Source organism: Pollachius pollachius, assembly GCF_949987615.1.
Source record: "Pollachius pollachius genome assembly, chromosome: 4".
Classification (NCBI taxonomy): domain Eukaryota; kingdom Metazoa; phylum Chordata; class Actinopteri; order Gadiformes; family Gadidae; genus Pollachius; species Pollachius pollachius.
In genome coordinates this window covers 32,925,653-32,940,539 of record NC_136937.1, presented here as the reverse complement: position 1 = coordinate 32,940,539, position 14,887 = coordinate 32,925,653, and the positions used below count along the sequence as shown (strand labels likewise).

At 44.6% G+C, this 14,887-nt stretch overlaps 1 protein-coding gene across 1 annotated transcript in view; it reads left to right on the top strand.

Moving 5' to 3' along the window:
- ndfip2 (Nedd4 family interacting protein 2) overlaps positions 1-12,359 on the top strand; it is a 12,997-nt gene extending 638 nt beyond the window's left edge. Inside the window, 8 exon segments of the mRNA XM_079734979.1 lie at positions 3,918-4,118; positions 4,120-4,183; positions 5,820-5,953; positions 6,613-6,700; positions 7,211-7,335; positions 8,494-8,560; positions 8,959-9,064; positions 9,491-12,359. Coding sequence (XP_079591105.1) covers positions 3,918-4,118; positions 4,120-4,183; positions 5,820-5,953; positions 6,613-6,700; positions 7,211-7,335; positions 8,494-8,560; positions 8,959-9,062 — 783 coding nt within the window. The 3' untranslated portion in view covers positions 9,063-9,064; positions 9,491-12,359.
- The last annotated feature ends 2,528 nt before the right edge of the window (positions 12,360-14,887 follow it).

The following is a 14,887-nucleotide window of genomic DNA, read 5'->3' as shown; positions in this document are numbered from 1 at the left end:
AATTGAGGAAGTTTGGTTCTTAAACTAATACATAGTCTTATAGATGGACTTTCTATCATCTACGTTTCCTCCCCTCCTCAAGGTAACTGGTAGTCTATGTAAGGTGTTCTGTAGTGGCGACAAATATGTCAAAGAACGGTGGTTCTGTCCATCTTTTTCATGTTTTCCACAAAGTTGTAAAACTGGGAGTCACCTGCAAATGGCTTCACCCGCGGGTCATGAACTCAACATGCCAACCAAGATGAATGAATTGTCTCCATAACAAAAACATTTAGGGATATTATGATATTATTCCACGACAGCCAGACTCACCGTTTGATTTATATTTGGGCATTTTGAAACTACATATTTTTGTTTTTCCTATAGAGATAAAATCACTGCCACTGTTAAAGAGAATTAGGTGGGGGAAATGATAATTACCAATCACGCTTTAACTTACATGTAATAGGGTTAGGGTTAGTTATTTTCTTTGCCTCTTAGTAAAGGCATTTACGCCCAGACAAGTCAGTTATGCAAAAAGAACATCCCTTGGGTTGGCCTACTTGGCATTTCATTTAAATTGATGACAAAATGAAAAATGACCTTTCCCTAATGAATGAAGCAGACATATGATATGTTTTGTATTGTATGTTATCACAGTTGGTCAGCTTGCTTTGGTGGGACTCTAGTCAACGTATGGAAAACGATTGGGGACAAAACCTGTCATCGTCATCTCATGAATAAAAGGCTTTCCATAAATTTGTCACTTTTAGTGGTCCATACAACCATTAACGCAAGCACTGGCGTAGAAGTACAAAATGTACGCAACGTAGTACACAACGTAGTTCACACAACATAGCACTCAATGTACACACAACGTAGCACACAATTTAGCAGACAATGTACACACTGATTATACACAAAGTAACACACAGCACACCCACATAGGCTAATCGGAAACGCACATCGTTTCGTTGTTTCCTTCTCAGAGGCCTCATGATTGACCTCAGCCCTTACCCTAAGCTAAGGGCTTAGTAAAACCCTTAAATACCAAACAGTGGGAGGCCGAACCCTCGAGAAGGACCTCAAAGCTAGTCGAGCTCACCCTGTCAGAGAGGCAGATACACCTCATAGCTCGGACTTTAAGGGCTTACATATTGTTGTCAACCTGACAATACTAGTGTTGCGGCAGAAAGTAATCCAGCTCTACTACCTTTCAAAAGTTTGGGGTCACCCAGACAATTTCATGCTTTCCATGAAAACCCACACTTTTATTCAACAGTTTTCTGCTCTGCCAACATAATTGCACAAGGGTTTTTTAATCATCAATTAGTCTTTTAACACGGTTAACTAAACAGTGTACCATGAGAACACAGGAGTGATGGTTGCTAGCCATGGGTCTCGTATGTAGATATCCCATCCCATAGCCAGAATAGTAATTCACCACATCAACAATGTCTAGAAAGTATTTGATTGATTTCATGTCATCTTCGTTGAAAAAAACAATGCATTTCTTTGAAAAATAATGACATTTCTATGTGACCCCAAACTTTTGAACGGTAGTATATTCTACCGATATAGCCACAAAAACGGCAGTCAGTCCCCTCTCCAAGATGCGTCTTCCACACACTCTCTTCCTTTGTGACTTCGTCGTTCAGCGGCGTCCTCCCCTGATCATAATGCAACCGAGAGAGGCCCCCAGGTCAAAATAACAAAATGTTATTTAGATGCGAGTCCCGTGGCTGAGTGGCGCTAAGCTCTTATATAATACCTGTGTGTGTGTGTGTGTGTGTGTGTGTGTGTGTGAGAGACCAAGTCACTCTTCCCTCGGCTTTGAATCATTCACTTGTAAGTGTGTACTGGGATTTATCGGGTTTCACTTTCTAAACACACAAACAAATGAAACGGCAGAGCGCCCGAGTTTCAGTTGACAGTTGGCACGTTTCCGTTTATCTTTGGCTCATTTGCTCTGACCTGTAAAGGGGGATATTCAATCGTTTGGAAACAAAGTTGCCAGATTTGGTAAAGGTGGTTAACTGTACCGAGTTTAAATCCTTGAAGGGGACATATTATACCGCCATGTGTGAGTGTGATTGCTCCGTTACAAGAACTTTTTAAAATCTGCCTCTTCTGACATCACTAGTGGGCGTGTCCACCTAGATGTAATATGTCACCTTTAATGATGGAGGGAAGAAGTCAACTCGTTGGTTTTCATAATTAAGCATTATTTTCCAGTTGGTCAGAATTCCGAGTCATCAACACAGATAAGATTAGAGCCGTGTTGGCCGGCCTTTCTAACTGGTTCAGTGGTTAATTAATAGCTACGGTCTGCTCTGAACAGAACCAGGTCACTGAAGGTTGTCCTCAAGCACTGAACTTTGCATCGGGTTACGTGGATGACAAGAACAACACCTTGTTGACGTCTTTCCATTAATCACAGAAAACATTATGGAATCTGAATTTATTTTTTTCACAACTGAATGTAGTTTACCTTTTTTCTATGTTTCAATCTGTTCTCATTTACATTCACATTCAGGGCACTTTGCTAGACGCTTCAACCCAAAGCGACTTAAAATAAGTACATTTGTCAGAAGAAAGCGAACCAACCATATATCGCTGTCGGTACAGTAAGGATTTTCATAGAACCAAGTGCCAAGCACTAACAATCACTAGGTTAACCCATTCCCGTATACAACAGAGATAGCTAGGATAAGATGCTACACAATGCTAAGTACTGTTTTTAAATGCCAGGATGTACAACATACAATAAGTGCGTACATTAAGAGCCAGGATGTACAACATACAATAAGTGTGTACATTAATTGTCTCTGTCATGTAACTTAAATGGCACGCTATTGGAAAAATTCCAATAAGGAAATAAAATTGTCATTTCCTTCAGAAGTGGCCATTCTGGCAATCACACACACAGGTCGGGTTTCTTAATGTACGCACTTTTTGTTGTACAACCTTGCACTTAAAAATAGTATTTAGCATTGTGTAGCATCTTATCCTAACTATCTTTGTTGTGTACGGGCTGGGAATGGATTAACGTAGTGATGGTTAGTGCTTGGCAATAGGTTTTATGAACATCCTTACTGTACCCACATATATATATGTATGTATGTATGTATGTATGTATGTATGTATGTATGTATATATGTATATATATATATATATATTGTTGTTGTTGTTGTTTCTCTTTCTTCTGACACATGTACTTTGTCAGAATTGTAAGTCACTTTGGACTAAAGCGTCCGCTAAACGCCCTGAATGTAAACGTAAATATCGGGGTGTGTATTCTCTGGAGCTGGGTCCTTTTGCGACCTTAAAGGAGTTCTTCTCCCCTAGGCAGTGTTAAGCCCGCTCCTTTGACTTCACCGCCGAGTTGTGTTGCCGCCGGCCGAGATGCCGGGCGTCAAACCAACATGTCCTGCTGCCCTCACCTGACCTGGTGACCGTCTCACCTCCTCCTCCGTTTCCTCCTATGCATTTCTCCTCCCCTTTTACTCCTCCTGCTCCTGCTCTCTTTCCATCCTTTGTTTCTCCCCCTCTCCTCCTGTTCCTCCTCCCCTGTCTGCTCTCCTCTCCCCTTCTCTTTGTCACATTCTCCTCCTCCTCCTCTGTCTCTCCTCCTCTGTCTCTCCTTCTCTCCCTCCTCCATCTCTCTCTCCTCCTTCTCCTCCTGTCTCTCCTCCTCCTCCGGTCTCTCCTCCTCCTCTTTCTCCTCCTTCTCCTCCTGTGTCTCCTCCTCTGTCTCTCCTCCTCCTCTCTCTCCTCCACCTCCTCCTGTCTCTCCTCCTTCTCCTCCTCCTCTTGTCTCTCCTCCTCCTCCTCCTCCTCCTCCTCCTCTCTCTCCTCTCTCTCCTCCTTCTCCTGTCTCTCCTCCTCCTGTCTCTCCTCCTCCTCTGTCTCTCCTCCTGTCTCTCCTCCTCCTCCAGCTCTTCAACGAGGAGGACTCCTCTGTGGCGTCGCCGACCGACCAGCAGCCCTCCACTTCCTCCTCTTCCTCATCATCATCATCATCATCATCCACCTCCTCCCAGGTGGTCCCGGAGGCGTCGCCCATCCCGGGCCCCGCCCACCCCCATGGCTCCGCCCCCCCCGCCCCCCCCCCTGGAGGAGGCCTCGGGGTCCGGGGCCCAAGCCGAGGCCCCGCCCCCCCCCTACGCCCCCATGGACCTGGGGGCCACCGCGGCCGTGGCAGGTAGGCTGGAGGGTTGCCAGGTTGGTAGGCTGGAGGGTTACCAGGTTGGTAGGCTTGTTGGCAGGTTGGTAGGCTGGAGGGTTGCCAGGTTGGTAGGCTGGAGGGTTGCCAGGTTGGTAGGCTTGTTGCCAGGTTGGTAGGCTTGTTACCAGGTTGGTAGGCTTGTTGCCAGGTTGGTAGGCTGGAGGGTTACCAGGTTGGTATGCTTGTTGCCAGGTTGGTAGGCTTGTTGCCAGGTTGGTAGGCTTGTTGCCAGGTTGGTAGGCTGGAGGGTTGCCAGGTTGGTAGGCTTGTTGCCAGGTTGGTAGGCTTGTTGCCAGGTTGGTAGGCTGGAGGGTTACCAGGTTGGTAGGCTTGTTGCCAGGTTGGTAGGCTGGAGGGTTACCAGGTTGGTAGGCTTGTTGCCAGGTTGGTAGGCTGGAGGGTTACCAGGTTGGTAGGCTTGTTGCCAGGTTGGTAGGCTGGAGGGTTGCCAGGTTGGTAGGCTTGTTGCCAGGTTGGTAGGCTGGAGGGTTACCAGGTTGGTAGGCTTGTTGGCAGGTTGGTAGTTTGGTTGCCAGGTTAGTTGGTTGGTAGGCTTGTTGCCACGGTACACAATGTATATTTGTTATTGAGCCCTGTTCTGGATGTACTCCCCCCCCCCCCCCCTACACACACACACACACACACACACACACACACACACACACACACACACACACACACACACACACACACACACACACACACACACACACACACACACACACACACACACCGCATGACCAAAAACTGCAAATATTAACGGACATGGCAGAAATGTAATACATCATCCGTGAGTATGTTTTCGTTAGTTTATACATAATCCCATTAAAATTTGAATTGTCATGTTTTTTCGTTTCCTCGGAATTGGCTCCTTTTTTTTAAACGACATCGTGAACCACGGAGACCGCCATGTTGGTCAGCCTCGACTTTAGGGTCCGATGCCTAACCCTACGGCCACACTGCATGCGTCCGTCGACGGAGGTCGGCTTTTTGACGCATCCGTGTGTTTTTTCCCGGGTTGCATTACAAAGGCGATTTCATTGGACGGTGTTTTTGCGTATATGTGCAAAAACGCGATCTGGTCGGCCGACGGATCCAACGCTGCCCGAAAAGTCGAACGCTTCTCAACGTTTGACGCTGGCCACGGAGCCGGCAGAACGGACGGACCCATAATGCATTTCGAGAGTGCCCCAATGCGAAGTCAATGAGATGCGTCGACGGACGCATGCAGTGTGAATGTAGGGTGATCCTCTCCTTCCGACGCGAGCGTCAACCGTCCACGGACAAACCCCACACATTTCTGCAAAAAACCGACATTGCTTACTTCAAGATTTCTTTTATTTTTCTTTTTTTCGTTACACGACGTGTAAATGTAATGTCAAATTTAAACACGCCATGTTCTTATTACCCACATTTGCCTGGGGAAATGACTTGAGTCACATGACCAATATTTGTCAACTCAACTCAGAAATGACCAAAAGCACCATTAAAAAGCTCCCGCTTGGCTCTGACGTCATCCGACACGTTTCTCTCTCCATTGGTTCGGCCCGGTGTGTCCGTCGCTCCTCGTCCCGCCCCTTCCTGCCGGTGCCGCATCCTGACTGGCTGACAGGGCCCAGCTTCGGGGCGGACTTCCCGGTGCCCCCGCCCTACAGTGTGGCCACCTCCCTGCCCACCTACGATGAGGCGGAGAAGGCCAAGGCCGACGCCTTGGCTAACCCCCCCCTGGATGTTCTGATGCAGCGGGTGAGACGCACACGCACGCATTCACACACCCGTTCGCTCGCACTCGCACTGTCTTGCTCTCACTCACACACTCTGTCTCTCGTTCTCTCTCTCTCTCTCTCTCTCTCTCTCTCTCTCTCTCTCTCTCTCTCTCTCTCTCTCTCTCTCTCTCTCTCTCTCTCTCTCTCTCTCTCTCTCTCTCTCTCTCTCTCTCTCTCTCTCTCTCTCTCTCTCTCTCTCTCTCTCTCCACTGATAAGAGTTGAGTCGTTTTGTTTTGAATCGGATGCCAGGGTTAGGATGTTTGACTCCTGGCTGAGAGGTTTCTAGACCTGGAAGGTTGCAAGTTTGATCCCCAGCTCGGTGTGGCTCGAGGTGTCCCTGAGCAAGGCGTGGTTGAGTCGGACGTCGCTCTGTGAATGGACGGTTGTTAGTCGTTTTGGATAAAATTGTCCGCTAAATGCCCTAAAATGTAACGTATTTAAAAGAAAAAAAAACTGAAAACATGAAAAAAAAAAAAAAAAAAAAAAAAAATCTATGTATTAAATGTAAAGTGTATCTGATCCCACTGTTGGACACATTGGATGGTAGTGTCTGTTGAACTAACTGGTTCTAACTGGTAACCGGTCGGGCTTGGGGGGTAATCTTCCTCTGACACTGTGTCTGGTCTCGTCTGCAGCAGGACGAGGACTTCCCCCCCAGGGACGACTTCAGCGAGGCGGACCAGCTCCGTGTGGGCAACGACGGCATCTTCATGCTGGCCTTCTTCAGTGAGCGCCCCCTGTGGTCACTCTCAGCATGACACCCCCACTCTGGGGCAGAGCCCAGAGATACACTGTTATTCATTCATTCATTCAGATCCCAAAATGATTATAATTTGTAGAAACATACATGTATATTTCAATTTCTTTTTTTAATTGCTTTTAAAGATATAATTATGATACATGGGAAGGAGTTTGACGGGATTAGAAATATCCACATACATTTTGGTTACAATCGAACCAAATTTTAAGATAAAAAATATAAGGGATAATAATATAATATAATAATAAAAGGGAAACATAATTAAAAAGAATAAAGCACCAACAAAATTTACGAAAAGTAAAAACACAACGGAAAAATAATAAATTCATTAATTGTTTTATTCATGTTTTAATTATGGTTTTACTTTATATGCCTGTTGATTCAAAAAGGGCTTTAACTTTGAAAAGTGAAACCAAAACGCATCCCCCATGGATTTAGCCTCTCGTGACCCGACGCCTATGTCCCGCCCCCTACAGTGGCCTTCCTGTTCAACTGGATCGGCTTCTGCCTCTCCTTCTGCCTGACCAATACCATCGCAGGACGCTACGGCGCCATCTGTGGCTTTGGCCTGTCCCTCATCAAGTGGATCCTGATCGTCAGGGTAACGCTGTCACTGCTCAGGAGGGATCTCCTCCCCCCCCAGACCAACCCCACACACACCACAACAACACACTATTTAAATACATATTAGCTGTGTTTGAAATCGTTCCCTATCATGGATATAGTGCACTATATAGGGTGCTCGCCATTTTGTAATGGTGTCGAATTCTCAGTGGTTAATATTATGAACTATATAGTGGACTTAAAATACCCCAAATTTGGCTGTACATACGATGTTCCCTACATGTTACTCCCGTATACCACAATGCAATGCGGTCGTGTTTTTCCGGAGGAGAAGAAGAAGCTGAATAACCGCGGAAACTAATACATTTAATGATGGAGTCTCCGGCTTTCGTTTAGAAATGTCAACAATTTATTTGGGATTTAACATAGAAAATGTAACATTCAAAATTAATTAAAAAAATACTTGATCAAGGATGTAACATTCAACATCAATACAACCTCCAGCTTTCCTCGTGAGTGCCCGGTTTGTTTACATGATGTGGGCGCGTCTGTCTGCGTCACACAAATACCCGGCGCATTTACCGACGCAAATGACATTTAGAGATGTTCAGCGTAGTGTCCGAATTCTCGTTTGTTCGTTCCCTATATAGTGCACTATATCGTGAACACTATATAGGGAATAGTGAGTGAGTGAATAGGGAACGATTTTGAACACAGCTATTGTCTTCTGTAATTTGCATAGCATTTTTGCTCTAGAATCAACCCTGGCTAGTACCACCACCACTTGAACACTTTACGCTTCCACTTTACACTTACACTGTACACTTTACTACACCTCATTACTTATTGTTACTTATTACCACTTTTTTTTTTTCTAATTTGTATTATTATTATTTATTATTGTGATCTATTGGTGCTGCTATTTATTTTTTACATATTTGTATTTTTTACTTATCTTTAATTACGTGGTCTTGTACTGTTGCTGCTATGTGTCTGTTGAGGAACCAAGCCTTAGAACTTTACGCTTGTGTACTTGTACAATAAGATGTAATACAATAAACTCTGAATCAGATTCTAGACCAGCGCTTTATACTTTGGAGCGGAGGTCATGAATGGGGTCTCATGTAACCGTGCTGGTTCATCTGGGAGATTGGTGCTCGTATTGATACCTTGTTCCTCTTTGTTCCTGCTACAGTTCTCCGACTATTTCACCGGCTACTTCAACGGCCAGTACTGGCTGTGGTGGATCTTCCTGCTCTTCGGTACGTCCGTCCGTCCGTCCGTCCGTCCCCACACCTCTTTCCACCATCATCTTTTGAACACGCCTTGAACTCCCTACTACAAGGAGAGGCGGGGCTTAGCTAGAACCTTTGATTGATTGTTGCCCGGTAACCATGAACTGGCAATGAGAGGAAATGCATGCGATGGCACGCGTTTCACCTGTAGAGGGCGATGTGAGACCATCTTTACATCTTTACACTTTACATTCAGGGCGTTTAGCAGACGCTTTAATCCAAAGCGACGCACAATAAGTACATTTGTCGGTAGAAAGAGAAACATTAATATATCGCTGTCGCTACAGTAAGGATGTTTATGGTGCAGAGTGAGGTAGACGAGGGTCTACTTCCTGACGGGAGGGGTCTACTTCCTGATTCCGCAGGGCTCATGGTGTTCTTCAGAGGATTCGTGAACTACCTGAAGGTGCGCAACATGTCGGAGAACATGGCCGGCTCCCACAGAACCCGCTCCTTCTTTCTCTGCTAGAGGTGAGGGGTCAAGGGTCAGGGGTCGATTGACACAGAGGTGTGTGTGTGTGTGTGTGTGTGTGTGTGTGTGTGTGTGTGTGTGTGTGTGTGTGTGTGTGTGTGTGTGTGTGTGTGTGTGTGTGTGTGTGTGGACAAAGTGATTGCCTAGCACCTAGGTCTCTGCCACTTGGAGGGGAATTTTACGATTGGAAGTAAACGTCAAGGTTATATCCAGTCCATTCCTATCCAAGAGTCATTGTACTAATACTACTGGCTTTTCCCTAACCATGTGTACTGCCGAAACACACTCATCTCCCATCAGGGATTAATAAAGTACCAGCTAATCAATCTATCAAATCCAATGTGTGTGTGTGTGTGTGTGTGTGTGTGTGTGTGTGTGTGTGTGTGTGTGTGTGTGTGTGTTTGTGTGTGTTTCCTCTAGGGTAGCCGTGCCAATGCGCCCCCACCCTGACTGTGAAACACACCTTCCCTCCCCACCACCCGTTCATCGATCGGAAGACCTCCACCCAGACATGGAGACAAGGTCGGAGGAGAGAAGGGAAGGACGTGTCGATGCTTTCAGTTAATCAAACGTAGACCGACGACGTCCTTTTGATTGCGTCGCTTCTAACGTACCCGGAAAGCATTCCCTTTTTGATGAGCTCATTTCCTGCTAGCTTCCCGGAGTTCCCGTTTGCTTGGTCCCCTAATTCCGATCTAAAGCGTTTTTTATTAGAGTTTAATAACCGTGTCATCATAAGCAGTAGCCATGTTAAGTTTTACATATCAGCGATCGTTACCGGATTCTCTATATCAGCGACGTGAATCGATCGCGGGGTAGTGTGGTGACTTCTTCACTGTCGTACGTGTGAACTTTAACGATTATATGCATGCCAGTGTTGCGTAAAATCGATTTGGTTTATTATTATTTTTCAAAAATGTGTGTTTTAGTTAAAGTAATTAACAGAAACAAGGTGCAGTTATCAAAATCGCAGTGTGAGTAATTTTTGGTGTCCGTGAGTTACTTTGACAGGATAACCTTCTAATGACAGCAAAAACCATGGCACTGCAAACCCTCATGAATTCTTAATGTTGCTCAACACTGTTTTTTAAACATATCTGTACGACATCTTCAAGATTTCACCAACAACCAACATTGAGCAAGGTGGGGGTTTGAGTTTGAGTCGAGTTTTTGGGGTGCAAACGTTTTTATCAGGTTTGGGTCTCTTTTGGGCGGATTGAATTCTGCGTCTCACTCATTTAGTGCCGGGTAAACGATAACGGAGGTATCCAGTGAGTCGGATGTAGGAGAACACTGTGGGTTTACAGATGGCTAACTGAATGCTAACTTGCGTTAGCACAGTGGGCTACTTTGAAAGGAAAATTACACTTAGACATTCCTCTACAGGCAACCCCGTGCGCCTCTTCCCCCGAAGCATCTTGAGGATTCGGTCTTTACCGCAGTCTGTCGCTCAACTCAGTGTGTGACAAATACACGATGGTCTGTAAATGTAGCCGTGTGTGTTGGTTTGAGAAAAACACATTAATGCTAGTGAGTTGCATCTGAGCATGATGATTCACCATGTCTTTTGTTTTACATTGCTGTTCAAGAGCTTAAGCTCACTGGACAAACTTTCAACAACTAAAAGCACACCGGCAGTTGTTCCCGACTTTTCTTTTGGAAAATATAAAACGTTGGTGAACGTTGGTGAACGTTGGTGTGTGATGGTGGTCCGACACTGTGGTGGTCTCGCAGTTGTCTGACACTGAGCAGATAACATACCTTTATACACTAATAGACGACCACCTAGGTGCCATGGTGGTTTGTGGGGGTGGGGTAGTCTTCCAGGAGACATCTCTGGAAACCATGGCGACTCCATGCAATACTTCTAGTTCTGGACTGCATTCAGCCATGACAACCATGAGTTGCCATGGTTTCGCCAAAGATTCCGACACCCAACCGAAACAAAATGGTCGATAGGTAATTCAATTCCTCTGGTGTTTCTTGGCATGGGGTGCATCTCATCATTCACTCGCCTGGAAGTCGCGCTACCGTTTGACTCGGTTCGGTTTGGTTTGTTGACGTTTATATATTTGTCTTTACCCGGGCCCAGGCAATAGAAAGATGTGTACTATGACACTAGATGTGTGGTGGAGGGAGTGGTGAGGATGTGTGCAGAGTGGTGGGAAATATCTGTTCCCATAGTTGTGGAGATTTTTTGTTTAGGGCTTTCTATTGTTGATTTTGAGATATTTTACTGCGTACGGCATTTTCACGAGGCAAGTCTTAAAACAAATGAAGCGAACGGTAAGTCCGGAGAGTTCCTAACTGCTCTGTTCATGGATATCGGATTTCGAAGATGGGCTGCAAATTCTGGAAAAAATTCCATGTCGGTAACTCATCAATTCCATGTTACTCGCAACCTTCTGAGTTCCCACGATAACTCGCAATAAATTTCATAAGATCTGCACGTCATTCCCAATCATTGTAGTCGCTTTTACAACCTAATTAGGGAATCTTACTATGACATCATTGGTATTTATTTTTCAGAACCCATTTGTGCAAACAAAACTCCTTTTATCTTGATTATGGATCCCTATTATGCAGATGACTTTGCCATGGTGTTTTTACTCTTGAAATTCATATGCCATCTCATAACAATGCATTATATAGATGTAAGTAAATAACTAAATATATATATGCACTTTTATGATGCGTGTTGATGATGCTAATGATTTCTGAATCTACAAAAGTCGATGTGAAAGGTACGCCTAAAGTTATCTCAGCATTTGTTGTTTTGGTTTTTGGTTTGTTCTTTTTGTTCAACTGGATTTTGCATGATGTCAAACTAGCGATCAGCCAAATAAGTGGGTATCTTGCCTTTTGCACTTTTAATTTTCAAGATTATTGTACTTGTGTGCGTGTTTGTTGTGACACTGCCGAAGCTGACAGTATCCCAGATTGATTGCCAATAATTGTTTTATTTAGTTTTATGACGTTCTAAAACCGTGTGAGATTATGCATAGTTCAACTTCATCTCTCGCTCAGCAATACCATCATTTCTTAACAAAAAAAGATTTAAACTCCGGTGCATCGAGTGGATATTAATATCGGCACTTTGGGAGATTCAGTGGTGCACTTAACGTTTGTTTGTGATAACAAATTGGGGCGGCGATGCTCCACTTTACATAGGTTAAGTTAGTTCTTATGAGGATCTCTCCCTGTGAAAGCGGTCGATTTAATTGTGGCCGTTCAACCTGGAACAGAACTGAAATGCGTGTCTTGCAAACGATGCCAATAAAGTACAGAAACCCCGCCCATAGTTTTCTGTATTATTGTTTGGATGTTTTTATGGATGAATAATGTGAAATTGGAGTGGAAGAGAGTGATTTCTGTTTACAATCGAGGATTTCTTAGCTGTTGGAATCTTCGGCCTTACCCACCTGTCAGTGAATGATTATTGGAATGTATTGATTTCGATCGATTAGTCGATCGATTGATTAGCAGGTACTTTATTCATCCCTGATGGCAGGCGAGTGGTTTCGGCAGTACTCGAAGCCAGTAATATTATTACAAATATGAATCTTGGATGGGAATAGACTTAATATACTTCTAACTGTTTTGTACTTCCGATCAAATGATCCCCTCCAAAGGTTAGAGACGTGGGCGCTGGGCACGTAGCTTGTCCATGCACACACCCCCACACACATACACACGCACACCACTGCAGACCTTAAAGGATGCAGGACTATTAAATACTAAAGACCGGTCTAGAATCTGATTCACTATACTAAGGACAATTAAAAACCTAACGTCACCTGAAGGGGTTTTTGAAGACGTGTTTGTGTGTGTGTATCAGACGTTTACTACTAAATGTTCAGGGGATTGACTTCTCAAATCGGCAGCCTAAAACTTTGTATAACAGTTTTATTATTATTATTTTTTTAACGATCTAATAAGAAGAGATGACAAATGTATTGTCGTCGCCCCCCGGGAAAAAAAAAAGAATTGATGCTTTTATATCCATCTTGTATTTTACATCTTATAATTTAAAGAAGAGTATTTAGAATAGCCCATAAATATAACATAAATAAAGTGATTTATTATTGTAATTTGTTGCTGTCTTACTGTCTGCACTTCCGAGGCAAGTCGATCGAGTTGATCATTCTTCAGAATTCTCACATACCACTAGGTGGAGCTAACTTATAGAGAATGAGAGACATTTAACCATTTTGAACTATATTTATTAAAGTAAATTAGTCGTACCAGAGTAAAATAAAGGATTATTATTTTGTTTCAAGTATTAACGTGTGTTTTTTTGCGTGCTTGTCCTGTCGTATTTCCTGGCCTTGTTTTCTCTCTTCTTCTTTTTTCTGCCTTCCAAGCGACATTCGGTCGGACGTTATATTTGGTCAAAAAAAAAAAAAACGATCTTGACAGTGTCCCTTTATTTTTTTTTAGATATCAGATCCTCAAAACCCCCTGCAAAAGTCAGCATGAGTTCCCCTTACTGATCTTTATCATGTGAGTATTCTCCCTGATTTAGACTTGTTCGCCATTCTCTACCCCGGTATTAAAACGTTTTCCCTCAGGCCGGAGCCAGAGGGGGGGGATTTAATGAAATTTAATGCGGTGGTGGCAGTAGCAGAAACAGTAGTAGCAGTAGTGGTGGAAAGTTCCTGTGGCAGTTGGTGAGTGGTATTGGGTTGAGTCTTTTGGGTTTGTTGTGCTAGACTCTGACTAGTAACCCGGTCATCATCATCTTTCCGGTTTTGGAACAAAGTGAAGTGCGTGTGTGTGTGTGTGTGTGATACACACGCACGCACATGTGCGTACCAGGTGTTCTTTTTCCTGCACGAAGCAGAATGCAAGGTCAATATACCATATTTTTCTTCTCTACGATGAAGACGATATCCCAGCATCTTGTTAAATAGTTATGAAAAATTGGAACCAAGAAGGCAAATTTGTGGTTCTCCGCCAAGGTATTATTAGGAACCGAGATGGATCCAAGGTGGCCTCTAGCTGAACAAGGCCCATTGGACCAACGCGTCTCTCAGACCTCCGGGACCATGACCGGCTAGGAACAACAGCGACATCTAGTGGCGCCGCACCCTTAATACAACCCCATCGAACATGCTCCGTGTGTTTCAACGTCACGACGACCTGACCTGCGAGCGTACTCCAGAATGTACCTCTAAATCCGATGAGTTTCCTGTCGTTACTCGAACGTGTTTGGTTTGGCTCTTTTCTTGATTCTTTTGGCTCGCTGGCTCTATCCTGCGTCTCGTGTTTCACCGCTTCACGTCCGTTCTGCTGTGAGCCAACAGACGTGCGATCGCAGCCATCTGCAGTCATATCACCGTCACTCAGCAACACCTGAGGGCTGGGACCGGGACACGGCTTTGAACACACACACACACACACACACACACACACACACACACACACACACACACACATACAGACAGGGACACACACATACAGGAACACATAGAAACGGACACACACACACACACACACACACACACACAAATAGAGACAAAAACACAGAAACAGAAACACACAAACACGCACAAACTTAGAAACACACACACACGCATAGAAACAAACACAAACGTAGAGACAGACACACGCATAGAAACACATACAAAGATAGAAACACACAGAAACACACAAACACACACACTCCAAAGGCTCCGGCAGGAATGTTTGTGTGTGTGTGTGTGTGTGTGTGCGCTCTGGATCCTGACTCCTGCAGGGAGCCTGCAGCTACGAGCTGTCTCAGGTGAGTCTTCCCCTTCCTGGCTGAATTGCAGCCAGCTCTACTCTCTGTAAAGGTGTCA